The sequence below is a fragment of the Physeter macrocephalus genome, chromosome 11 (assembly GCF_002837175.3).
Source record: "Physeter macrocephalus isolate SW-GA chromosome 11, ASM283717v5, whole genome shotgun sequence".
Taxonomy (NCBI): domain Eukaryota; kingdom Metazoa; phylum Chordata; class Mammalia; order Artiodactyla; family Physeteridae; genus Physeter; species Physeter macrocephalus.
Window position 1 is genome coordinate 47,982,837 of NC_041224.1, and position 26,907 is coordinate 48,009,743.

The following is a 26,907-nucleotide window of genomic DNA, read 5'->3' on the forward strand; positions in this document are numbered from 1 at the left end:
TCCCTCTTTTGATTATCCAGGTTTTTGTCACTGGAAAAGAAGGCAGCAACACAACTACACACTTTGCTATGAGTGAACTGAACAGGGGCACAGTGACCAAGCACCAACAGACTTTAAAAGAAGTGATGTCATTGGTTGCTGATGCTAATACCTGTCTGCTACTTATATGATGATTTGTGGACTAAGAAACTAGCAGCAAAGTTTGTACTTTAGGCAATGATACACGTTCAATAGGCCATGACAACTGAAATATGAATGTGTCAGTGGGAAATGGGTGCTATTTAACTAAACTGTGGGCACTGAAATCCAGGCGTATCATGGAACATGAAAACCTGTGCAAAGTGAGGACTGCTCGCATGTTTAATCAAGGAATAAATATAAACTGGCCATTTAATATGTATCAAAAGAATATTATGTTTATTGTATGAATTAGAGATAAGAAGTATGGATTATTAATATGAATAGAGGCTTCCTGCCATTATGGAATATAGTTAGGAAGAAAAATATCTGCATAAGTAACTACAATACTAGGCATAACAGAGGTGCTAGGAGTGGTATAAACACTGTGCCATGGAAGCACAAACCTGGAGTTCTCAGGAGACAATTATGAATAGCATGACTATTAAGCAATAATTGCAATAATGATAAAACCTTTTACACTAGTTGCATCTACTCAAAATTGTCAGAAGACGGTCACATTCCTAATTCCACTTTTGTAGGGTTGTACCATATTAAGCAGGCAGTTCTCAAGACTATGTTTAACTTGGTTGAGCAGTAAATTTCACATTTTATGTTAGAAAAGGAAATGTGTATTTTCTAGTCAATGTTTCCACCCAAGAGTTTCCACAAAATTGTTCAGGGACTGCTGAGTACATAAGTTTGATTTTTTTTTTAAGCAGATATTCATTTTTTATTTTATTTATTTATTTATTTATTTATGGCTGTGTTGGGTCTTCGTTTCTGTGCGAGGGCTTTCTCCAGTTGTGGCAAGTGGGGGCCACTCTTCATCGCGGTACGCAGGCCTCTCACTACTGTGGCCTCTCTTGCTGCGGAGCACAGGCTCCAGACGCGCAGGCTCAGCAGTTGTGGCTCACAGGCCCAGGTGCTCCGCAGCATGTGGGATCTTCCCGGACCAGGGCTCGAACCCGTGTCCCCTGCATCGGCGGGCAGACTCTCAACCACTGCGCCACCAGGGAAGCCCCATAAGTTTGATTTTTAACATGCTTTTCCCCACCAATGCAGCCCTCCAAATCTTTTTAGAAAACACACACAGAGTTAGGATGTACAAGTGGAGGACGAGAGAGCATCAGTTTGGGAAAGGGAGAAACATATCTATGCATTATAGTACCTTTTAAAAAGCTTTAGGCACATTTCTTTAGCTGTTGTTTTCAAACAGCATAAAATTTCTCCTCCATAAGTAACAGCACCAAAGAGAAACTCACATATTTTCCTAATTCAAGTTTTATATATTCTCCAATAAAAATCAAATTCTATAACAACACAGTTAAAGCCTTTAAATTACCTTGGTAAAGTTTCTGGTTAGAAACTCAGATGAAGAAATGGTACCTCCTGGTGAGTGCTCTGATGGAAGGCTTTTCTCATTTACAAATCTGTTAAATCAATAACTTTCCTGACCATAATTTCTAGATGTTTACTCTGCGCAGAAACCAGCCATGGCTACATTACTGCTTATAGTAATACATATAAGACCACACATAAAAGTCTTAACCACAAACCCAGGTACTGAGCAGGCTGTGATCCTTGGTGTAACAACAGAGACAAATACACAATCTGGATGCATTTTCAGTGTTGCTGAGACATTATCTCTCATTTACTCTGATTTCAGCAATAGTTAAACAAACAAAAAACCTTTAGTAATCAAGAAAACTCATTTCACTGAATTCTTGATTAATCAAAGGTTTTATTGATACATCATAGTGGGAAAGAATATTCCCTAATAGACATTCAACATGAGGGCTCTTAAAAACCTTCCATCTCTAGTGTACTCAACCCAGAAAATCTTGCTGAAGAAAGTAAGAATTCCAAAGTTGTTGGGGAGAACTCCAGTCACTCATGTTGTCTTATTGCAGTATTTGATTTAGATAACTATAGCATCAATAGATTTTTCTCCATAATTTTTCTATGAATCTTTGAGGTATTTAATAACTTTGAGATACTCTTATTAAGAATTGTTATCATCATAAACTTGGCTCCATTTACCAGATAGCTGTTATGTGCAAGGCACATAATATCCTACATATTTTTCAAAATTTTCCCTTTTTAGCCTCACCATAATGTTGCCACATAGGTGGGTTTATCCTCACTTTACAAATAAGGAAATGCAAGTTTATGAAGTTTTAAACTGTTAATGAGTGACAGACCAGATTCATGATCAGGGAAGTATGATTTCATTGCCCAGTTTTTTTATACTATGCTATAGTATTTGAGGAAACCAGGAATATAACTACAGATTATTTTTATAGAATAATAAAAATGAGTATTTTACAGTAGAGGTGTTTGGACAGAGCTCCATAAGATAATGGAGGGAGGATGTTCCAAACATGTGGTTTGAGTTGATGAAAACATGAAGAAAGTTTTGAAGAATTAAGCCAAAGACAACAGCATGGACCAGAAGTGCAGATGAAGGAAAGGTCATCAGAAGCATCCTTGCAAGGGGCTGGGTTTTAGGATTTGATTCATGATATAATAAGATGCAAGTGGGAGGTTTTCCAGAAGGGAATAGGGTGATAAAAATGATCTATCTTTTACACAAATGAGACAAATTCTTTCAAAATCTAGGTCTGACTATGCCACCCATAGCCAAAAATTTAAAAGACTTCTCTGTATCTCCAAGATAATGTCTAACAACTTTTATTTATTTATTTATTTATTTATTTAATTTTTTGTCTAACAACTTTTAAATGGCATTCAAAGGACCAACATTTTCTTTAACATTTCCTCTTGTTACTCCATCTATGCTTGCTCCATCCATAATGAACTCCTTGCAGTTTCCAGGACACACCATTCTGTTTTATGCATCCACATATGGGCACATGCTATTTCCTGCTCGTTTGTCTAAAAAAAATGAATTTCAACTCAACCTTCAAGAGCCTCCTTAAGCATTTTCTCCCCTGTAAAATCCATCATGATAACAGTTAAGTAGTGAGTATCCATATTTTATGTCCTGTCTCCCCCCCACAAAAAAATTGTCTCAATGTTCCTCAAGACCTAAGAATATTGTGAAAATACTAGAGGCATTTCCATTAAAGTTATGAGCAAATCAGAGATGTTAACTCTATTAACCAAGGTCGCAGTAGGAATCAGATGGCACACCCAATTAAGATTATTTGAGAAGGATTTAATGGAGAAACTATGGACAAAGGTATGTGCTGGATATAAAGAGAGCAGAAAAGATAGTAAACTAACCTCCCTGCAACAAAAATAACAAGGGAGGAAGCAGCTCCTAAAACCAGGAAAGAGACTGTCGCCTATTGAGGGCTGGTGAGGGGAATTTTGATTTTTGGTTGCAGGATTCAGCCAGCAAAAGGTGACCCCACAGGAAGGAGACTAAAGAAATAAATACCTGACCCGACTCTACTCCCTCCTTCCCCTACCTTGCCAGGACTTCTCAGCGGCAGTACAGTATAGAGGAGACCATTGAATTGTCCATCTAAGAGCAGAGTGGAGAAGGGTGGAAAATGAATTTGGAGAGCCAAATGGAGGATAACAAGCATGTCCACTTCTAACACTGTCATGGAATATAGTATTAGAAACATAAGCTAATAAAATTAGCCAAGGCAAACAATATGACGTATAAAAACTGGAAAGGAGAAGTGTCATTCACCGAAAATAATATGATTGTATTTCATTTACTCAAAAGGGGTAAATGTAAATCTTTCATTAAAAATTCAGTTGGCTGAATAAAAAAATATATACAAAAATCACTAGCCTTCCTGTTATACAATATAATGGAATAAACGGCCCCATTTAAAATAGGATGAGATACCACAACTAGGAATAAGCTTTTAAAATGTTTAATATTCACATGAAGAAAAATGTAAAACATAATTGAAATACACAAAAGGAGACTTGAATAATGGGAAGATATATTCTATTCTTCATATCACAAAGATGTCACCAGTTTAGGAATGATATCAAACTATTTTATTTTTCCTAAAAGTGTTATCAGCTCCTCTTATGAGCCCTACTTTCTACTGCACAGACACCTCCCTCACTGATATCAACACCCAGGTACGTACCATGTTAATTACTTGCACTATTAGAAAGTTATTCAGGTTCTAAGACCTTGTTCTGCTCACATTAAAGTTTTAATCACTTATTAGATTCAAAGCTCTCCTTCTTTCTACACAAGCAGGGGGAAAGTGACTCTAGCAGTAGAAGCAGGAGGTGGAGGAAGACATGAGCTTCTGTAATGTGTACCTTTCCTCTTTCTCCTGGATGTAGTTTCCCTGATATTGAGGAGGAAGGAAAGAGAGAAAAGAGAAAGATGACTATTTAAACTTCAACGGTTGGCCACTTCCCTGATGGTCCAGTGGTAAAGAATTCACCTTCCAACCCAGGGGACGTGGGTTCGATCCCTGGTCGGGGAACTAAGATCCCACATGCCCAGGGGCAACTAAGCCCATGTGCCACAACTACTGAGCTCGTGCACCTCAACTAGAGAGCCCACACGCCACAACCAGAGAGAGAAAATCCACACACCACAACTAGAGAGAGAAAACATGCAGGCCACAACTAGAGAGAAGCCCATGAGCCACAGCAAAGAGCCTGTATGCTGCAATGAAAGATCCTGCATGCCTCAACGGAGATCTCACGTGCCACAACTAAGACCCAATGCAGCCAAAAATTATAATAAATAAATAAAATTTAAAAATAAACTTCAATGGTGGCCATTAGTGGTCATTATCTATTTAAAGGTCATTGTCTATTCAGTTAGTGGTAGAGCTTTTCCAGCTCCTTCTCATAGGGGAAGTACAAGCTTGATTGATAGAACAGGCTGGTGTGAAACTTATCTCCAAATAGTTCCCCAGGGCATTGATGAACTCTTCCAAGACTCGAGACCTGGCCACTTTTTCCTGCTGCACCTCACCTGCGCATAGCACATTCCTTTGAGAGGCCTGCCTCTTTACCATGTCTGTGACAATCCCTGATAAAACCAGAGCCTACAATCACATTTTCCCTCTCTTGTCCCCAACTCTGGCACTTCAAGGCCATTAAGGAGCCATCTCCCATATTTCTCAGCAACCATGACTTTAAGCAGAGGGGAAGGTCCTGGCATACTCTGTGGCCTGCTGTTCCTCACTTGGCCATGCTCAGGTCTGCTAAGTAGGCAGCCAATTAAAAAATGAAATGCTCATCTTGCTGGCACTTCCGGAGTCTAGGAGTACTTCTCTTGGAGTTTTCTTTCCTTCACCTCAGGAAAAGGAAACATTTCCGCTCTTCCCTTCCCACAGAACAATGAACAGTCCCTTGGCTAATGCCCAAAGTGATCCCTTTCTATCTTTCAATTCTTTTATTATCAAATGGCTGGGGTGGGGTTTGGGTAAGAGAGCTGCTTGTGGTGAAGCAGCTCTTCTCAACAGATCCTATTAAGAGGTTCTGGCTGAAATCCAGTGATTTTCTGAAGTTAGAAATTGGAAGTCTCTTAGAATCTTTCATTTTCAGCTTGGTCACTAGCCATTTATTTTAGAAAAATAAGATTCTTATTACTCTCATATATATTGTGAATGGCTAAAATCTCTATGGGGCAAAATTAGAATTCCACCTACCTCTGACAAATAAATGCCATTTCTACAAATTATACTATAAACTTGTAAATATGAAAAATAATTATTTGTTACATTTTGCTCATAAGAGCAAGAGATTAGAAACAACCAAAGTGTAGTTAAATAAATAATGGTATGTTCATATAATGGAATAAAGGCTAAACATTATTTTAAATGTTTTAAATATTTTAATGTTTTCATTATTTGGTAAGCAGATTAGTGATTCATTTTTAAGCAAGTACTCAGGTAACACTGACTTTGTAGTTAATGCAGTGATATTCCAGACTATATTAAAGAATGGGGCATAGCTTTATGTATACTGAAATGGAATGATCTTCTTAATATATTTTTAGGCGAAAAGACAAAGGCAAGGTAAATGATAATTAGAGTATGTGCTTTTATTTGTGAAAAAAATATACGTGCTTATAGGTGATATGTTAATAGATAAGTGTGTGTGTGTATGAGGTTGATGTAGTTATCCCTGTTTTACAAATGAGAAAACCAAGACTTGAGAACATAGCAAATTCCAATCACAGAACCAGCTGCAGCATAACTATAATTTGAATTCAAGCTTATATGACCCCAAATCACGGGCACTTTCCAATACAACATGCTTAACCTATGACTAACCTTTATCAGGGTAGAATTGACTACTCCTTTTTATACCATCAGTCGACCTTGTAAATGTATCTATTTTAGAATGTATCACACTATATGTAGCAATATGTGTGTATGTCACTCTCCCCTGGTCTAGTGTGGGCCTCATGAGGGCAGGTGCTCTGTAGAGCCATCTTTGTATCCTGGGTGCTCTGGTGTGGTACACTGAAGAAAAGCACTTCACAAAGGAATGAAAGGCATGATACATCTTTGTACATAAGCAACAATGAGGAGAGCTTTATTAAGTGCCTAGTAAGGCAACTGCCTTTTTTTTTTTTTTTTTTTAACAATAGTAATACTAAGAGGGTGCCTTAAGGTATCTGAGTACTATATGAAAGTTTAGCTAAATGGGCTAAATATGGTTATACCCAAGCCTCAAACCTGCATAGCAAATTTAATTTAGTGAACATTTATCAAAATCTATTATGTGCTGTTAATGAAAAGAACCGTTTATTTCTATGATCACACTTTACAGTCCCTTGTGCACAGAATGCCGATGTCCATTATTAAGTGGTCTGAAAGGTCAGGCCAGTAAACTTTTGCTGATTTGCAGGTCCCTCCTCCAGAGATTCAGTGGGTCAGATATCTGTTCATGTGGACATCACCGCCACCCCAGGAACAGGAGAGCATAAAGTCACTATAAAAGGTATATTTTGGGTCCAGGTAGATAAAACAGCCTATGAGACTTTAGCCTCTGGAAATAATTGTATCAAAAATGTTGTTTTTTCTTGAATCTCTCTTTAAAAATCTATATTAAATGATTTCAGGCCATGCTCGGAATTTCTTCATGAATCTAGAACTTTTGATTTAAAACTGAAAAAAATGAATGGCACAGGTACTTAACCTATGTTACTTGAAATATCTAAATGGTTTAAATACATTGGTGATTACATTTCAAAACTGTGTACATTGAACATGTTCTCTATGGTTGAGGCTATGATATACATTGAACACTGGTGCTGTGATTGGCTCCAACTTGCCAATGACATTTTAGATGTTAAGTCAGCATGTTCTTACTATCCACATAATCTACCTACTTTTCCTATGTGATTTCCAACAACTGTTTGATTTTTTTTAAATGGGTGGTTGAATCAATTGGTTTTATATTGTAAAAGCACAATCTGAAAATAGGGGTCATTTCAAAGATGTAATTTAATGATTAATACTTTGTTCAGTAGAACCATGTTCTATTTTTATATTATTATAGACTTAGTCACTTTAAATAATATCTACTTTAATCAAAACCATGACCTTCTAACATATTTTAAAATTGAATTACCTAATGTATCTTTGTATTATAAGAGTAACACTGCTATGGGCTATAATAGATTATATACAGTACTGGTAATCATACAGAAAAGTGGGCATGACTTTTATATATATTATATATATATTCCAGTGTCACTAAATACATTTGAAAAATATTTTGACAATGCATATCAAATGCTAAAAGTTTTATCAACTTTTTGCATTAGCAAATTTAATTGTAAGACAATTCCTTAAGGATATCATCATCAAAGGATGAGCAAACCTGTATGAGAATGTTCATTTAAGTATTATTTATGATGCCTGAAATTAGGAAACTGCCATAATATGCAACAACATGTGATTGGGTAAATATAGAATGAAATGTGCATATAATGAAATATTTGCTGTTGGAAAATATATAATAAATTAGAATGCTACCTGTCATGGGCTTAAAAAATAGAACTACTTATAAGACTGCAATACATTATGATTCCATTCTATATATAAAGATTGAAAACATCATACCAAAATATTAACAGTCATTTCTTCTGAGTGATAAAATTATAGATTTTTAAAATCTATTTTCTGGATATTTTCTAAATATTTCATGATGAACATATAATTTTAATATGAAAAGCATCATTTTTTCACCTAAACAAGAATCATAACTTTTCAGTATTAATGATTGTCATTTCAATTACAGCTAACATTTGCCATCCCAATGCCACATGACTTAGAGCTGAAAGCGCCATCAAGCATGCAGTCCAGAGAGTAAATTGTTTTTCCTTGTCAGTGGGGTTAGGGTGCTATGAAATGCAAGTTACAACTTCATACATCATTTTTAAAAATAAAAATTCACTCTAAGGATCAAAGGGAGAGTCTAGGATTCCACACATTGGTTTGCTAATACTTTATATTCCTGTCTCTTTCCTTTTGGTTTTTAGTGATTGCTATTAATGACTTAAACTGGCAGACCACTGCAATGTTCCGCCCCTTTGTGGAAGTTTGTATGCTGGGACCCAACCTCGGAGACAAGAAGAGAAAACAAGGCACAAAGACAAAAAGCAACACATGGTCACCAAAATATAACGAAACATTTCAGTTGTAAGTTATGACCTGACTCCTTTATTCAACCAGGCAATAGGCATTGTAGAGCTACACTTATGAGCGACTCACAGGGTAGGAAAGGCACTGGGCTTTGCTAAGGAAAGCAAAACCTATGGGTTTAAGGATTCCTGTTCATCATTGATCCAAGGCAAATGAAGAAGGTTCTGTTTTTAGTTCTCTTCCATTTGTTTAATATTTGCCCAGTGCCTACCATGTATCAGGCAATAGTATAGGCATTGGATATATGTAGAAGGATGACTTTGCTCTGTGGAAGTTACTCTCTAGAGATAAAGAACATATGATAAACAACATCATAAATAAATAAAGTTATCATATGATAGTACTAAGCAGAGCATTAAAACAGGGTGATGTGATAGAGTGATTGGTTGGCTGCTTAGACGGGGTGTTCAGGGAAGCCTCTCTGAGCATGTGCCTTTTAAATAGGAACCTGAGAAAATAAAGAACAAGTCATGTAGGGAAGAGAGTTGAAAGCATTTTAAGACAAGGAAAATTGTGAATGCAAGGATTCTAAGCAGGAGCATGCCTGGCATATTTAAGAAACAGTATATAGTGGGCAAGGGAGTGAGATAAAATGAATTTGAAGAGGTGGTCAGGTACTACATCACACAGGGCTTTGAAGTCAGTGGTAAAGGTGCCTGGGTCACGTTCTAAGTTCAGTAGGAGACGTTGAAGGATTTTCATATGAGGGTTTGAACAATCTGATTTACATCATTAATGATTATTGTGTTTGCTGTATAGAGAAGTAACTATAGGGAAGGCAAGACCAAACATGTAGAGATAAGTTAGAAGGCTAATGCAGTAGTCTAGGGAAGAGATAATAGTGACTGATCAGATAGTCTTAGGGAGGAAGGAGGTAGTCAAGAGATGGAAAAAAGTAGAAATATTTTGGATATGTTTTGGAGTTCTAAGAGATCCTATAGAATTTATAGTGGATTGGAGATAGACTATGAAACAAAGAGTATATGAATTAGGCTCCCAAAAACATTCAATTTAGATTAATTCAAGACATATATTTACAAAGGAGTGTACAAAGATATAAGAATAGAGGGACTATAAGCAATAGTGATGTAACATGGGGCTAGTAACAGCCAGGTTATTACCCCCCGTGTGCCTAGAGGAGAGGAAGAGCAGTCACTAAAATCGGGACTGTGAAACTTCATTTGTAGTCATTGACCTTATGAGGAGAGTGACCTTCCATGGAGGGAAACAACCTACTTGAGGGAGCCTCACATGCAAGAAGCCAGAGAAATAAACTCTGACCTCACTCTCATCATTTTTTCTGATTTTTGAATGACGCTCCCTTTTGGCTAAACCCAACTGGAAGCCAGAGCACGGAGAAACTTAATATGTGTAGTCCTTACAGGTCAGCACTGTGTTGCAAAGTACAAGAAGGATGGAGAGTGGATCCAGTTGGAGCAAACGGAAGCTATCTGGCACTGAATAAAATCAAGGATGACTCCTAGTTTTTGGCATAAGCAATTGGGTAGATGTTGAGTTACTGAGATGGGGAAATAGAGACAGGCGATGAGGAGATCAAAGATTTTGTTTTAAATCTATTAATTTGGAGATGCCTACAGTACATCGAAGAGGAGATATTAAATACATAGTTAGATATAACTTGAGAATTATCTGCATATAGATGTAATTAATTCTACAAATCTACATGAGCTGACCCAGAGACAGAGAGCAGGGACACAGGACCAAGCCCTAGGGGCTTTCATACACACGCACACGCATGCACACTTACCAAACCGTCCCTTACTGGTTTGATTCTTTGTTATTTTACATTCTCGATTTCCCAGAGACCTTGCAGCACTGTTCTCTGAATATTTCACTCTCTTACCACTCATTAAAACTTAACTATCCTACCACATCAATTGAAAGGGTTCTAACAGATTAATCCCACTAATAATGCCTGCTAATAAACCAGCTCACAAGATTCCACCTATCTGCTCCTCCAAACTGCACAAAAACTTTGATCCAATTGAAAAGTCTTCCAAAAGGTTCTGGGAATACTTGGATAATGCAAAATTCAGATACAACACTGTGAGCTACCAAGACCACAATTCTGGGAAAAGGTGGCATTTTGACTCATTTTAACTCACAGGAAGACCCAGATCCCATCATATTTTGCCATTCTATTCTTACCCCCCAGGATTCTATCTTCTTGTATGTTATTTCAGATTGTCTCTTAAAATACGTACACAGTTTAGTTTCCAATGTCACCTGGAAACAAAAGTCTGACTCGGCAAAATGTTTGATCAGAAAAAATGACTTAGAAAAGGAAGGAATTTGGAAGCTTGTACTGCTGAGGAATAGATGTGCATTCATTAAGAAGTCAGGACTATCTGAGGATGAATTAAAATAAGGGGCAGGGAAGGATTATCCTCAGAGTTTCACCACTCAGCCTTCTTCATTAGGTTCAGTTCTGCACTAAGTTGTCTTGGGTCGTTATTAGGAGAGGCCATCCTCAGTCCCAATCTTGACAGGTCTAACTGTTGCCATAGGAAAGAGCTGGCATTGAAGCGCCAGACTCTGCTGGAACTGATTTACTCTGGAGATTTGTATGCAATTTAACGTCTTGTGAATAGTGCTTGATAGTCTGTGCAGTGTATTCCCCTGAGAAAAGGCTCCTAGATATAATAGCGTATCCAGGAGTCTGAGGTAAAGAAAGGAAATTGTAATAACGGATGTTGAAATGGCACAGAAATTCTTCCAAAAGGTACCCATCCCCCCTGGCCTAGCTTCATGACCCCTAGTAATGCCTCCTACCCCTGTATCACTGGGGAGACCTTGCCTCCAATGATTAATTACAACATAATATTTTAATTCCAGTTTCTATTAATATCCTTAACATCAGGGCAGTAAAGCATTTTTAGATTGATTTCCTATTTCCATCTAGGGAAAGAAGTTTTTAAGTTCGATTGCAGAGTAATAGCTATGTAAATACAATCTAAGTAAAATTTAAAGGATATTTGCCTCAGAGTTCAAAGACAATGATACTCTATTTGCCAATATAATATTCTGAGCAGTATATAAAATTTTCAACAGTCTATTAGAACCATACTGCTTCCTATTTGAAAATGTTCAAAATCCATATTTTTAATCCACACAGCATTCTGAGTAAAGAAAACCACCCACAGGCCTATGAACTTCACCTTTCAGTTAAAGATTACTGCTTTGCCAGAGAAGATCGAATTATCGGAATGACAGTAATTCAGCTCCAGAACATAGCAGAAAAGGGAAGCCACGGGGCATGGTATCCCCTATTGAAAAACGTCTCTCTGGATGAAACTGGTTTGACTATCCTTAGAATCCTCTCGCAGAGGACCAGTGACGATGTGGCTAAAGAATTTGTAAGACTTAAATCTGAAACAAGATCTGCTGAAGAGAGTGCTTGAAACAAATACTGCAAGATAGCGTCTTTGAGAATTCACCAACTATAACTGTTTGACTACTGCATGCATGTGCAAATACACGGGAATGTTTATTTCACTACGTTTCAGTGTTTGCCAGTACTCAAGAATAATGTCTACAAGGTATGTGGAAAACCTGTGGAACTTTTATATCATTTCTGGTCTTTTAGAAATAAATGTTCCATGAAGTGCCAAAATTATGATGTAAAGTGAAATATCCAGAGTATATCTCTTAAAATGTTTATTTCATTACCAATTTCTCATCCATTAAACACACTAAAAAACAGTCTCCTAAGTTGGTCCATTAGTTGTCCTTGTTACATTGGTGTATATGGCCAGTAGATATGAAAGCATCTGTTACTCAAATTCTATTTTATTTAGACTTACCTCATTATAGATGTCTTACAAATACCCTTTTCTATCATGACTAGAAATGCAGTTACTTCTAGAAAGCATTTGTAATTTTATAGTTGCAGATATATTGTGATGATTTTTGCATACATATTAAAATAGAAAATGTGGGAAATATTTTATGCCAACTGGTTTCCAACCTTTCTGAAATCACTGTGAAGAAATGCTCTTAAAGCAAACTTATAAAAAGTAATGCTAAATAGTTTATTAACAGTGTTTGATATATCAACAGAACTTTGTTCTTTAAAACTGCCAAGGTCACATCACATTTGTAAAAAAAAAAAAAAGAAAAAAAAAAGGTAAGTTGAAGCATTTGCCATCTAGCATTACGTCTTGGCTTTACTAAATTTCATTCTTTAGAAAGTCATACGACTAATAGTTTAGGAGTATGATGGAAGGTTTGTTTCTTAAATTACCTACGATAAGTAATTATACTGTTAGTGTTTTCCTTCTGACAGTTATGACTAACTCCTTATTTACTGAGTGCTATAATCAGTTAAATGCTTTTCTCTTTTTAGAAATATTCAACAATTTGTACTGAATGCAGCATTACTATATATTGCACTGGAGCAAAAAGTCATGTCTTCAACTATTTAGTGAAAAATGTAAAATGAAGTCTGAAGAAATTGCTTACAATTTTGTAATTTATGTTATTTATAAGCCCAAGATGCATACAATGCAATAGGAAAACAACTTATTACAGCTTGGTAGATAAAAATATAACTAGGTTAGAGTTTGAATATGAAATAGTTTATGAATATTTGCATTTTCTCTGTTTTTATGGTTTGACTTTTTAGAATCTGTACCTAAATAGTTGGCTGTAGAACAGTACTTTGTAGTTGTAACTTATGGTCATAACTGTTAGTGGGCAATATACACATGCAGGAACAAGATCCTGTTACAGTGACTGTGCTTTGTGAACAAGCTGGTCTGATATGTTAAGAACAGAAATGAAAAGTATCATGACTCTCAGAACCATGCTGTTACTGGGTGTGAAAACACAGACAGTAAGATTCACTAATTCATGTTAAATTGATAAGCAAGTGCTTTGTTAATGATGTCTCCAAATGCATAGTACAATGCAATCCTCTGGCATATGCATTAATAAATGGATGTATATTGAGCACATGCAATACTTCATTGTATCTTCTGCCTTTTTATTTCATGTATGCAACATCATTCCACTATTTAAGAATAAAAAAATCCAGGCTCTTTTTACAGGATAGAACACTCTTCACAATGTTTGGTTCTAGTATCTCATTAGAATTTGAAAAAAATTTTTTCCAGGAATTGTATTCATGGAAAAAGCCACATATTACAGGATAATGACCCTGCAAATAAGTAAAAAGCTGATGTATCTACCTGTCTGTACGTTTCTGAATACTGTTAAGCCATGAAGAAAATTCAACATATAGACAAGCAACACAGTTAAAATTAAAACTTACATGACAAAAGGTTTCATTATTTTATTGCAAGATTCATTCAAGATTTATAACAATTTTACAGAACATTGATTTGAGCTCTTTAGGAGCACATTAATGTCATAAAGCAGCACACCCTTGAATAAATGGCAGTTTGCATTTGCATTGATCACTTAAAAAATTATGAGCTAAGTATTTTTTCCAGTATTTGTTTAATTGGATCTATTCATTGCGTCTTTGTGTGTGTGCACAATATATATCAAACACTAATGGTGATGGTATGAATTGAGTCTGTTTATTAATATCAAAAAGTATCAGTCCTAATTTTGAAATAATTATGAATTCTGCAGTCTTTGTTGTTTCTCCCAAGATACAAGTATTTGTTGTCTCCAGAACAAAGCCTGTTGTGTTTACATACCCAAATTAGTAACCACTCTGAAGTTCACAGCAATCTCTGTTAACTGTAGACTCCATTAAAGTGTGAAGCAATTTATTTATCATATTTTAGATTAAATGCACAAAGACAAAGCTCTGTTTTTCATCTACAGATGAAACTCACATTAGAAGTTCTCAAAGAAACACCTGAAAATCAAATTTGGCTAAAATGAGGTATTTAAAACCACAGTGGAACATTTATTATTTAAAGGAGCTTTGATGAATTATTATTTAAGACATGTAATCAGATGTCCTCATCGCAACCTGCTCTAACTCATCTATTTCTAGGATAATTTATATATTGAATTTCCCTTAAATGAGGTACATTTATAAATGACAATCCTAATTTAATGTTTTGCATTTGGCCTTTTTAAAAAAATGTTTGTTTGAAGTGAGGTTTATTTTCTCCTTTTAATTTCTCTTGTATGAAGATGACTATACTAGCACCTTTATGGACTAATATAGTAGTTTCAATCTTCATACTCAAATAATGAAAAATAATCAGATTTATGCAGGACTCAGAAAATATCCCTGGATAGAAGTCTGAGAATAAGCTCCAATTTGTAAATATCATATTATACATATTTTAAAATATACTTTTTTCACATTATGACGATTTTGAAATCAGGATATATTTTATAATCATTGTCAAGCTATAGATTAATGGGTGCTTTTTTCCCTTTTTTAATAAATAATGGTTCATCTTGCAATGAATGACTTCTTAGAAACAAATGTAGAAAAAGAAAGTAATGGGTAGGGATCTTTTTAAAGAATCATATATAATTTAATTTGCATATAATAAAATGAACTCTGTTGGTAAACGTTTCTGTTTTGATAAATTCATAGAATCATGTATCAGGTACAACAAGCAAAATATAGGACAGTTCCATCATCCTCCAAAATTCCATTATCCTACTACTTTGTAAACAAACTCTCTTTCTACCTTCAAATCCTGGCAGCACTGATCTATTTTCAGTCCCCCTGGTTTTATGTTTTTCAGAATGCCATGGAATGGAATCATGATAGTAGGTAACCTTCTGAACCTAACTTCTTTCACTAGGCATTATTCATTTAAGAGTCATCCATGTTGTGGCATGTATCAGCTGTTTCCATTGCTGAGTAGTATCCCATTGTATGGGCATACAAAAGAGCATCTGTTCATTCACCAGTTCAAAGATATCTGGGTTGTTTTTGGTTTTTGTAAGATTATGAACAAAGCTGTTATAATCATTTGTGTACAGGATTTTGTGTCACCATAAGTGCTTATTTCTCTTAAGTGAATACAAACTAGTGGGATTTCTGGGTCATATTATATATTTAACTTTATAAAAAACTGTCAAACTTTTACCAAAGTGATTGTATCATTTTACATTCCCAGCAGCAATGGGTAAGAGTTCCAATTGCTCCAAATCCTTGAAGCACTTGGTATTGTCAGTCCTTTTTCTATTTTAGTTTTCTACTTTAGTTTGAAGTCCTCTGATGATTGATGATGTTGAGTATCTCTACATTTGCTTGTTTCTCATCCATATATTATCTTTGGTGAAGTGTCTGCAAATCTTTTGTCCATTTATTCAACTAGTTTTTTGTTTTACTATTGTTGAATTTGGAGACATCTTTGCATACTGGGTATAGAAGTCCTTTGTCAGATATGAGATTTGCAAATATTTCTTCCCAGTCTGTGGCTACTCTTTTCTTTCTCATAAGAGTGTCTTTCAGAGAGCAAAAGTTTTAAATTTTGAAAAAGTAATTTATCATATTTTTTCTTTTATGGATCATGGCTTTACTGTTATATTTAAAAATTCTTTGCCTCACTCAGAGTCATAAAGATTTTCTCCCATGTTTTATTAAAGAAGTTTTATAGTTTTAGATTTTACTGTTTGGTCTATGATCCATGATCCATTTTGAGGTTATTTATTTTAATTATAGGATGTGAGGTTTGGGTTGAGGTTTATCTGTCTGTTTATTTCATTATTTTTAATCTACTAATTAATTTGCACAGGGAAGTCAAATTGTTCCAGTACCACACACCATTTATTGAAAAGACTACACTTTCTATGAATTACCTTTGCACCTTTGTCATAAATCCATTGACCAAATGTGTGTGGGTCTATTTTTAAAATCTCTATTTCTGAAATCCCTTCCTTAACACCAGTGTGACACTGTCTTAATGACTGTAGCTTTGTATTGTCTTGAACTCAGGCAATGTGAGTTTTCCATGTTGTTCTTTTTCTTAAGATTGTTGTGGGCTGTTCTAGTAATTTTGCATTCTTAAAAAAATTAAAACTACTGGAATTTTGATTGGGATTTTATTGAATCTACAAATCATTTTGGGGACAACTGACATCTTAACAATATTGAGTCATCAATCTATGAACACAGTACCTTGTCTCCATTTATTTAGGTCTTCATTAGTTTCTTTCATCAACGTTAGTTTTCAGCATAAAAATCCTACCAAATATTTCTTCTGTGTATGCATGTATGATAGTGTAAGCAGTCATTTGAGAATAAAATTCAAATTTCAATTGTTCATTTTAGTATAAAAATTGATTCTTGTATATTAGCATGGTACCCCACGACCTCACTAATCTTCCTTATTATTTGTAGGATCTTTTTTGTAGATTCCTTGGGATTTTCTACATTGACAATCATGTCAAAGAGAGGCATTTTTGTTTCTTTTCATGTGTGTGCATATTATCACTTTTCTTTTTTTAATGCACTGGTTAAGTCTTCCAGTACATTCTTTTTTACTTTTCTTTTTTTTTTTCTTTCTGAGAACAGGCAAAAACTGTTTATGTAGATTTAATCATATCATATACAACTACAACTTGTAGCACTGAAAATGCCCGTAGAGAGAATTTGGCTTCAGTGGTCTCAAACTATTTAGCGTAGCTGAATTCCCTCCATAACATATTCACACCAAAATATATACTATAAAGCAGGAAGAAGAGGCACAGTTCTTATTTTTTACATTAGTTTTATCCATTTGTTAATACACTGACTTCATATTTTAACCTATTCTCATGGCATACAGTATTACAACTGAGTACAATCTTTAATAGGAGTGGTAAGCTTGGCTTGTTCTCAGTCTTAGGGAGAAAGCATTCAGTCCTTCACCATTAAATATGATGTTAGTTATAGGTTTTCTTTTATCAGCTTAAAGAAGTTCCCTGCTACTCCTACTTTACTGACAGTTTTATCAAGAATGACTTGAATTGTGTCTAATGCTTTTTCTGTATCAATTCAGATAATCATATATAATTTGTCTTCTATAGTCCATGAATGTGGTAAACTACATGGACTGATTTTTTGATTGTTGAAGCAGCTTTGCATCTCTGAGATGAACCCCAGTTGGTCATGATGTATTGTCTTTTTGTATATTGCTGAATTCAATTGGGTAATATTTTGTTGTATTTTTATATCTATATTCATGAATTCTATTTATCTATATTTTTCTTTTCTTATAATGTTTGTGTCTTGTTTTGTTATCAGGGTATTTATGGCCTCCTTAAGATTTTGGAACTGTTTCCTTCATTTCTATTTATCTATTTTATTAATCTTTTAAAAAGAACTAGGTTTGATTTCATTTTCTCTATTTTTTCTGCTTTGAATTTCAATGTCTTCTGTTCTTATCTTTATTATTTTCTTCCATCTGTTTGATATAGATTTAATTTTCTCTTTCAATTTATTAAAGTGGGGCCTCAGATTATTTATTTGGTACCTTTTGTCTTCTAAAATATAAGCACTTAAATGCCACAAATCTTCTAAACACTGCTTTAGCTTCGTTCCACAAATTTTGGTATGCTGTATTGTCTTTATGCAATTAAAAATATTTTCCAATTTCCATTATGACTTCTTTGACCCATAAGTTACAAATTATGTGTCTTGTTAAATTTCCAAATATTGTCTCTTACTTATTTCTAGTTTCATTTCATTACAAGTTAGAGAGTATACTTTGTATGATATCAATTCTTTTAAATTTGATGATTTGTTTTATGACCCAAGATATGCATGGTAAATGTTCCATATGCACCAGAAAAGAGTCTATTTTGTTGTTATAATTTTATAATTTTACATTAGAAGTTATAATTTTAAGGGACTTATGAAGAAATCTAACAAAGTTAAGTTGATTGGTAGTATTCTTCTGATCATCAATATTTTACTGATTTTCTTTTTTGTTTTACCAGTTACTTTGAGAAGAGTGTTGAATCGCCAAATATAATTATGAATCTTTCTATTTATCTTTCTATTTCTTCTGTTTGTTTTATTTTGAAACTCTGTTAGGTACATATACATTTAGGATTATGATTATCTTCTCAGTGAGTTAACTCTGTTATAAATATGTGATGTTCCTCTTTCATCCTGGTAATTTTCTTTGTTCTAAAGTCTGCAATAACTGATAGTAGTGTAGCTTTCTTTAAATTAGGGTTTAACTTGTATACCTTTTCCCATTGTTTTCCTTCTAAACTATCTGTATCACTATATTTAAAGTATGATAATTGTAGACAGCATCTATGTGGCATATATGGGTCTTTTTTAAAAAATCTAACTTGACAATCTTTATTTACATGGTACACTTTGACCATTTTACAAAGCTAATTAATTAGATTTTTTAAATTGCCAAAATTCTGATCTAGACTAGCTGAAATAAAAAGACTCATAATACATTGGTCTTTTATCTTCTTTATAGAAAGTCATTTAGGCCACAAGTTTGAAAAGTTAATATAGGCCCAAGTTGTAAGCATCTACACTGGTATTTCTTGAAAAAGATATGACAGAATTATAAAATTTAAGAGCTGAAAGTAATCATACAGATAATCAAAATTCTTCACTCGAGAGAAGAAACTAAGCCTCAAAGGTATATAATATCTAGCCTAAAATCAACTAGTTAATAGCATAATAGGAAACTGGAATCCGGATGAGCTAATTTTCCTAAAGCTATCTTCTCTGCCCCACACCAGTACCTTGTCTGGGGCACTTCTAAATACTCTAAAATCAATCCTCTAGGGCTGCCTCCTGGAAGCAAAGGGATAAATTTAGGCCAAATTGTGATTTTTATCCCAAAAGTGGTATCTAAATTAGCCAGCTAATTCTCACATATTTTTTAGTGATGATATTAGATGGTTGAGTATTCTTTCTTTAAAATGTAGCATTATAGAAAAGGGAGGTTAAAAACATTAACAAATGCTAGTCATCTTTTTTGTTTGTATACCTAGAAGAATTGATTTAATTCTAATGAATCATATCCTGTGAATATGTTTTTAATCTCAATTTTTTGTATGAGGAAACCGAACCTTGAAGAGTTTAAATGACTTGGCGAGATCCATACACATTCTTACTTATTTATGCTCATATAGATATATGGACACATTCATAACCAATTATAAAATATATTAAGAAAAAAATTCCATTCACAATGGCAACAGAAATTTTAAGGTACCTAGGAAGAAATCTAACAAACAATGCATAAAGACTTGTATAAGGAAATTCTAACTCTGTTAAAGGGCATAGATGATAATACAAACAAAAGAAAACATAGCTCTCTATGAATGACAAGACTTGATATTATAAAGATGGTAATTGCTTCCAAATTAATCTACAAGTTTCATTACATTTTAATTTAAAAAACAACATATTTTTTCTAATCGATTACAAGCTAATTTAAAAATTCATATGGAAGCAAAAGAAAAGTCAAGGCAATTTTGAAGAATGATCAAGTATCCCCCCCAGCTGCACACCTTAACAGATTTCATGATTTGTCATAATGCTGTAGTAAATAGTGTAGGTTTTGCATAGAGATACATAAAAAGACAATGAAATACAATAGATTCCCTAGAAATAGATCTATGAATATATGAGAACTTGATATCATGTTGGGTAGGGTAGACTTTTAATAAGTGTATACATTAATATACCTTTAATGAATGCATATATGCTGTATCTATATAGAAATAGATAAAACGAGATCTCAATGCAAAACAAAAATAAAACGAAATCCAGATGAATTGCACACCTAATAATTAATAGTCAAACAGTAATGTTTTAGAAGAAAAACTTATCTTCACCATATAGAAGTTAGGAACAATTTTTTAAACAGGAATTTTACAGCATAAAAGAAAAGGGAGAAGAAATGATAAATTTGCAAATACTAAAATTTAAAACTTTTCAGTGACAAAAGGAACAAAGTTAGATGAACAGCAAAACAAAAAATAATTTAATATGCTTAATTAATAATGAACTCAACTACATTGTGGCACAAACTTTTAAAAATTACTTAAAAATTCAATAGAAAAATCAATGAGCAATCCACAAAAGAGAAACACCAATGACAATAAATATATTTAGAGATGCTTATTCTCAATGGAAATAATAAAAATACAAAATATATCTCACTCAAATCAGCAGAAACGTAAAAAAGTTGATTCAAGAATCAACATAATATTTTGAACAATCCCTCATCAATGTCATTAACAAGATCCAAGTAGACATTGCATCTATGAACTATAAGAATGAAAGCCAAAATAAAGTGCTTTAAAAATGAGCACAGCAAAGAGAAGTAAATAATGAGAGAAAAATATTACATTTGGAGCAGATAATCCTTTGTCACGGGGAGCTGTCCTGTGCACTATAGGATGTTTGGCAGCATCGCTGGCCTCTACCCTGGGTCAAGGTAATCATGGCCTTCACTTTAGAAATGGGCATGAACCACCCAGCACTATGAAAGCACTGTTAAACCAGGTGTAAACAGGTTGGCTGCATAATGATCCTCTCCTCTGTCGCTCTCCCTTCTAAACTCCCAAGGCTAAAAAATTACAACTTAAGGAGACAGTGTCCCTCCAGTGTTCCTTCTTTTTGAGAGTTTAGAGAAAAACCTCCGACAACTAGATGTTTCCTAGTGATGCAGCACCAAATAGGAGTTGGTAGCAGTGGCTCTGTAGTGCCAAAGACTCTGTCCTGGGGCTCATCTCTCCTTTCTTCAACAAATTGGGGGGAATTGACTATGTTTTGTTGAAGTTTTTCTTCTACAGTAATTTGCAAGAAAGATACTCCATTTAAAATTCTACTAATGATTTATAGTTTTTTCACAAATAGTTATCTATAGTGATTATTATCATAAACACACAAAATAACTTTTATCTCACACTTACCAGTCAAGAAATTTAACACACTTATTTCTTGGGGATTTGGGATTTTTTGTTGTGTTTTTCAGCTTCCTGGCCTTTCTTAGACTTCCAGTTGTATATGTTTCTTTTTCCTGAAGTGAACTCATTTAAATATGAAAACGTTCAAGATAAAGATATTTTTATTTTATATTTGTTATTGTAATCATATTTTAATAAATTACTTATATTTACTTTATCAATATTTCTCCCTTGAGTGGTTAGTTCTTTTATTCAGTTGTCCTTTATGCTTTATCGGCCTTAATGTTTAATAACTAATTACTACCATTAACTGAGAACTAGAATATGCCAGTCACTATTCTAAATGCTTTAGATGTATCAACGTATTTAATCTTCACAATATCATTATGAGGTTGGTATTATAATAACCATTGTAAAGATAAGAAAATTGTGGCTTAGAATGGTTAAGTAGATTGCCTAATGTCATGAAGCTGTTAAGGAAATCAAGATCTAAACTGGGATAGTCTAATTCCAATTTTAAATTCAAGGGGGAAAAAAAATAGGGACAATGATATAGCTATTATAAACAAACATTCTTTTAACAATACAGACTATATCAAAATATATTTAAGCAACAACCTATAAACCTAGAGGATTAAAAAGAATGAAACCAGAAAATATACTTGGAGAATTTAATATTATGTCCATCTCAAAAATTATAAAGCCCTCTAAAATAGTCTTAGACATCAATGGTCTCAACAATACAATTAGTAAATCTTAGGTATGAAATACATGCAGAGAATTCTATATCCTACAAACAAGGAATATGATTTGCTTTTGAGCAGCAGCAGAACAGTTAGAAAAATAGCTAGTAGGCTACAAAGGCAAACTCAAAACTTTCCAAAGGACCAAGAACACATTGAATGTGTTCTAACAAAGTGCAATAAAAATATGAATTAATAACAAAATGAAAGCTAAAAATTACATATGTTTGAAAATTAGCATCTTACGAAATAATCTTTGTCTTATGGAAGAAATAAATAAAGGAAGGAAGGAAGAAAGAAATACTTGAAGCTGAATTGTGATAAAAACACTACATGTCAAAATTTATATGTGAAAGCAATACACAGAAGCAATTCTATAGCCTTAAATATATTTGTTTTAAAAACAAGAAATTATTAAAAATATAAGTGAAGTATCCAACTCAAGAAGTTGGAAGACAATCAAGAAAATAGGCCAAAGAAACAGCAAAGAAGAAAGTTATACAATTAAGGTTAAGAAAAAAAATCAGACACCCGGATATTCCTTACAAAAGAAAATCCATGTAAAAGTTTAGCAAAACCAACACCTAAACCTAGTTCCCTGAAAAGATTAATAAGATAGATAAACCTTTGGCAAGACTAGTGAAGAAAATAGTAGAGAAGATACTACTGCGTAAAATACAGAATGAAAAGGGGAACTATGGACCCAAAAGAAATAATAATAAGGGAATAATGAATAAAATTACTTTAAAAAACAGATGAGGTGGATAAATGTGTAGAAAAATATAAAATGCCAAAACTGGCCAAAACATATATAGAACCTCAAATAAACTCTAATATGCTTTTTTTAATTGGAAAATTTATTAAGAAATTCACCTTCCAAAAATGCTAGTGAGTGTGTAAACTTGAACAGCCAATTGGGAAAGCAATATGGCAATACTTACGAGTTCCACTCATAGGATTTATATCCCAAAGAACCTCTCACGCAGGTCCAAATGTGTGAGACAGACTACATGAACATGCAGCACAAGGATAGAGCTTTAAATACATTGAATCATTCCTGCACCCCAGGGACAAAGCCCACTTGGTCATGGTATATAATCCTTTTAATGTGTTCCTGAATTCGTTTGCTAATACTTTGTTGAAAATTTTTGCATCTATATTCATCAGGGATATGGGTCTAAGTTTTCTTGTAGTCTCCTTATCTTGCTGGTGATATTAGGGTAATACTACCCTCATAGAGCGAGTTTGGAAGGTTCCCCATGTTCCCTCCTCTTCAATTTTTTGGAAGAGTGTGAGAAGGATTGGCATTAATTCTTCTTTAAATTTTTGGTAGATTTCACGAGTGAAGCTATCTGGTCCTAGTGTTATTTTGTGTTGGAAGTTTTTAAATTATTGATTCAATCTCGTTACTCATTATTGGTGTGTTCAGATTTTCTATTTCTTCCTGATTCAGTCTTGGTGGGTTGTATGTTTCTAGGAATTTATCCATTTCTTCTAGATTATCTAATTTATTGGCATACATTTGTTCACTGTAGTCTCATGATCCTATATATTTCTATACTATTAGTTGTATTATCTTTCATATCTGATTTTATCTATTTGAGTCTTCTTTTTCTCTTAGTCTAGCTACAGGTTTGTCAATTTTGTTTATCTTTTTGAGAAAATCAACTCTTAATTTCTATGATCTTTTCTATTGTTTTTCTGTTCTCTATTTCCACCCTGATCTTTAATTCATTCCTTCTGCCAACTTTGGGCTTAGACAAAGAAACTATAAGAATAAAGAAGTAGAAAGCTAGAGACACTACTCTTACTGATTTCAAACTATACTACAAAGCTACAGTAATTTAAACAGTATAGTACTGATATAAAAATAAACACACAAATCAATGGAACAACAGAGAGCCCAGAATTAAAGCTCCACATATGTGGACAATTAATATCTGAAAAGGAAGCCAAGAATACTCAATGGGAAAAGGATAGTCTCTTCAACAAATGGTACTGAGGAAACTAGATAAACACATGCAGAAAAATGAAATTGAACCTCAATTTTACACTACTCACAAAAATTAACTTGAAATGGATCAAAGTCTTAAACATAAAACATGATACCTTAAAACTCCTAGATGAAAACATAGGGAAGCAGCTCTTTGATATTGGTTTCAGTGATGATTTTTTTGGATATAAAACCAAGAGCACAAAACAACAAAAGTAGAAATCAACAAATGGGACTACATCAAACAAAAAAACTCCACTGCAAAAGAAACAATCAACAAAATGAAAAAGCAACCTACTGAAGGGAAGAAAATATTTACAAACCATATATCTGATAAGGGGTTAACATTTCAAAATATATAAACAGATCATACAATTCAGCATCAAAAAAACAATCAGATTAAAAATAGGCAGAAGTCCTGAATAGACATTTTCCCAAAGAGGACATATAGATGGCCAACAGGCACATGAAAAAGATGCTCAACATCACTAATCATCAGAAAAATGCAAATTAAAACCACAATGAGATATCCACTCACACCCATCAAAATGGTTATCATCAAAAAGTCTACAAATAACAAATGTTGGCAAGGATGTAGAGAAAAGGAAACCCTAGTACATTGTTGTCAGGATTGTAAATTAGTTTCAGCCACTATGGAAAACAGTATGGAGGTTCCTCAAAAAACTAAAACACTAATTCAAAAAGATACATGCACTCCAGTGTTCATAGAAGCATTACCTACAATAGCCAAGATATTGAAGCAACCTAAGTGCCTATCAACAGATGAAGTGATAAAGAAGATGTGCTATACACAAACACACACACACGCAAAATGGAATACTACTCAGCCATTAAAAAAATGAAATTCTGCCATATGCAACAATGTGGATGGACCTGGAGGGTATTATGCTTAGCGAAATGTCATACTGAGAAAAACAAATACTGTATGTTATCACTTCCATGTAGAACCTAAAAAGTAAAACAAACAAATATATATAACAAAACAGAAACAGACTCACAGATGTAGAGAACAAACTAGTGGTTACCAGTGGGGAAAGGGGAAAGATAGGGGTATGGGGTTAAGAGACACAAACTACTATGTATAAAATAGTAAGTATCAAGGATATATTGTACAGCACAGGGAAATACAGCCATTATTTTTAAAATAATTTTAAATGGAGTATAATCTATAAAAATATTGAATCACTATGTTGTATACCCGAAACCAGTACAACATGGTAAATCAACTATACTATAGGAAAAAAAATTGGCAGAGGGACTAAATAGAAATTTGTCCAAATGAGACATCCAAATTATCAGCAGTTGTGTAAAAAGGTGCTCAATATCACTAACCACCAGGAAAACACAAATCAAAACCACAATGGGATATCATGGCATACCTGTGAAAATGACTATCATCAAGAAGAGATAACAAATGTTGACAAGGATGTAGAGAAAAGGAAAAACGTGGCTACTGTTGGTGGAAATATAAATCAGTCCAGCCCTATGGAAAACAATATGAAGGTTCCTAAAAAAATTAATAGAATTACCATATGGTCCAGCAATTCCACTTCTGGGTATATGTCGAAAGGAAGTGAAAACAGGATATTAAAGAAAGATATACATTCCCACGTTTACTGCAGCATTATTCACAACAGCTGAGATATGCAAACAACTTACATGTCCCTCAAAGGCTGAATTGATAAAGAAGATACAATATGCACACACACAATGAAATATTATTCAACCATGAGAAGGAGGGAATCTCTGCCATTTGCAACAACATGGATGGACCTTGAGGGCATTATGCTAAATGAGATGAGTCAGACATAGGAAGACCAATACTGTATGATATCGCTATATGTGGAATCTAAAAAAAGCCAAACTCATTAAAAACCAAGAGTAAAATGATGTTTACCAGAGAGTAAAATGATTCCCCAGTGGGGGAATAGGAGACATATAGGAGGGTACAAAGTTGCAGCTAGTAGATAAGTAAGTCCAAAAGATCTAATGCATAGGGAAGTGATTATAGACAACAATATTGTGTTATAAACTTCAGACTTGTTAAGAGACTAGATCTTAATTATTCCCACCACAAGGAAGAAATGATAATTATGTGATGTGATAAAGGTGCTAGCTAACACTACAGTTGCAATCATATTGCAAATTATAAATGTATCAAATCAACATTTTTCATACCTTAAACTTACACAATGTTATATGTCTCTTGCACTGTTGGTGGGAATGTAAATTGATACAGCCTGATCTTTAATTCTATGGAGAACAGTATGGAGGTTCCTTAATAAACTAAAAATAGAACTACCATATGACTAAGCAATCCCACTACTGGGCATATACCCTGAGAAAACCATAATTCAAAAAGAGTCATGTACCACAATGTTCATTGCAGCACTATTTACAATAGCCAGGACATGGAAGCAACCTAAGTGTCCATAAACAGATAAATGGATAAACAAGATGTGGCACATATATACTATGGAATATTACTCAGCCATAAAAAAGAATGAAA

The 26,907-nt window shown here is 34.0% G+C and overlaps 1 protein-coding gene across 2 annotated transcripts in view; it reads left to right on the plus strand.

Annotated features, from left to right (window-relative positions):
* The window catches only part of UNC13C (unc-13 homolog C), a 654,288-nt gene extending 640,513 nt beyond the window's left edge, over positions 1–13,775 (plus strand). The window contains exons 32-34 of one of the 2 annotated variants that reach the window (XM_055087954.1): positions 6,997–7,089; positions 8,636–8,795; positions 11,935–13,775. In XM_055087954.1, the coding sequence (XP_054943929.1) occupies positions 6,997–7,089; positions 8,636–8,795; positions 11,935–12,220 (539 nt within the window). In that variant the 3' untranslated portion in view covers positions 12,221–13,775. The remainder of the gene's footprint in view (positions 1–6,996; positions 7,090–8,635; positions 8,796–11,934) is intronic. The other variant, XM_024128858.1, reaches the window with a different exon arrangement.
* Positions 13,776–26,907: the final 13,132 nt, after the last annotated feature.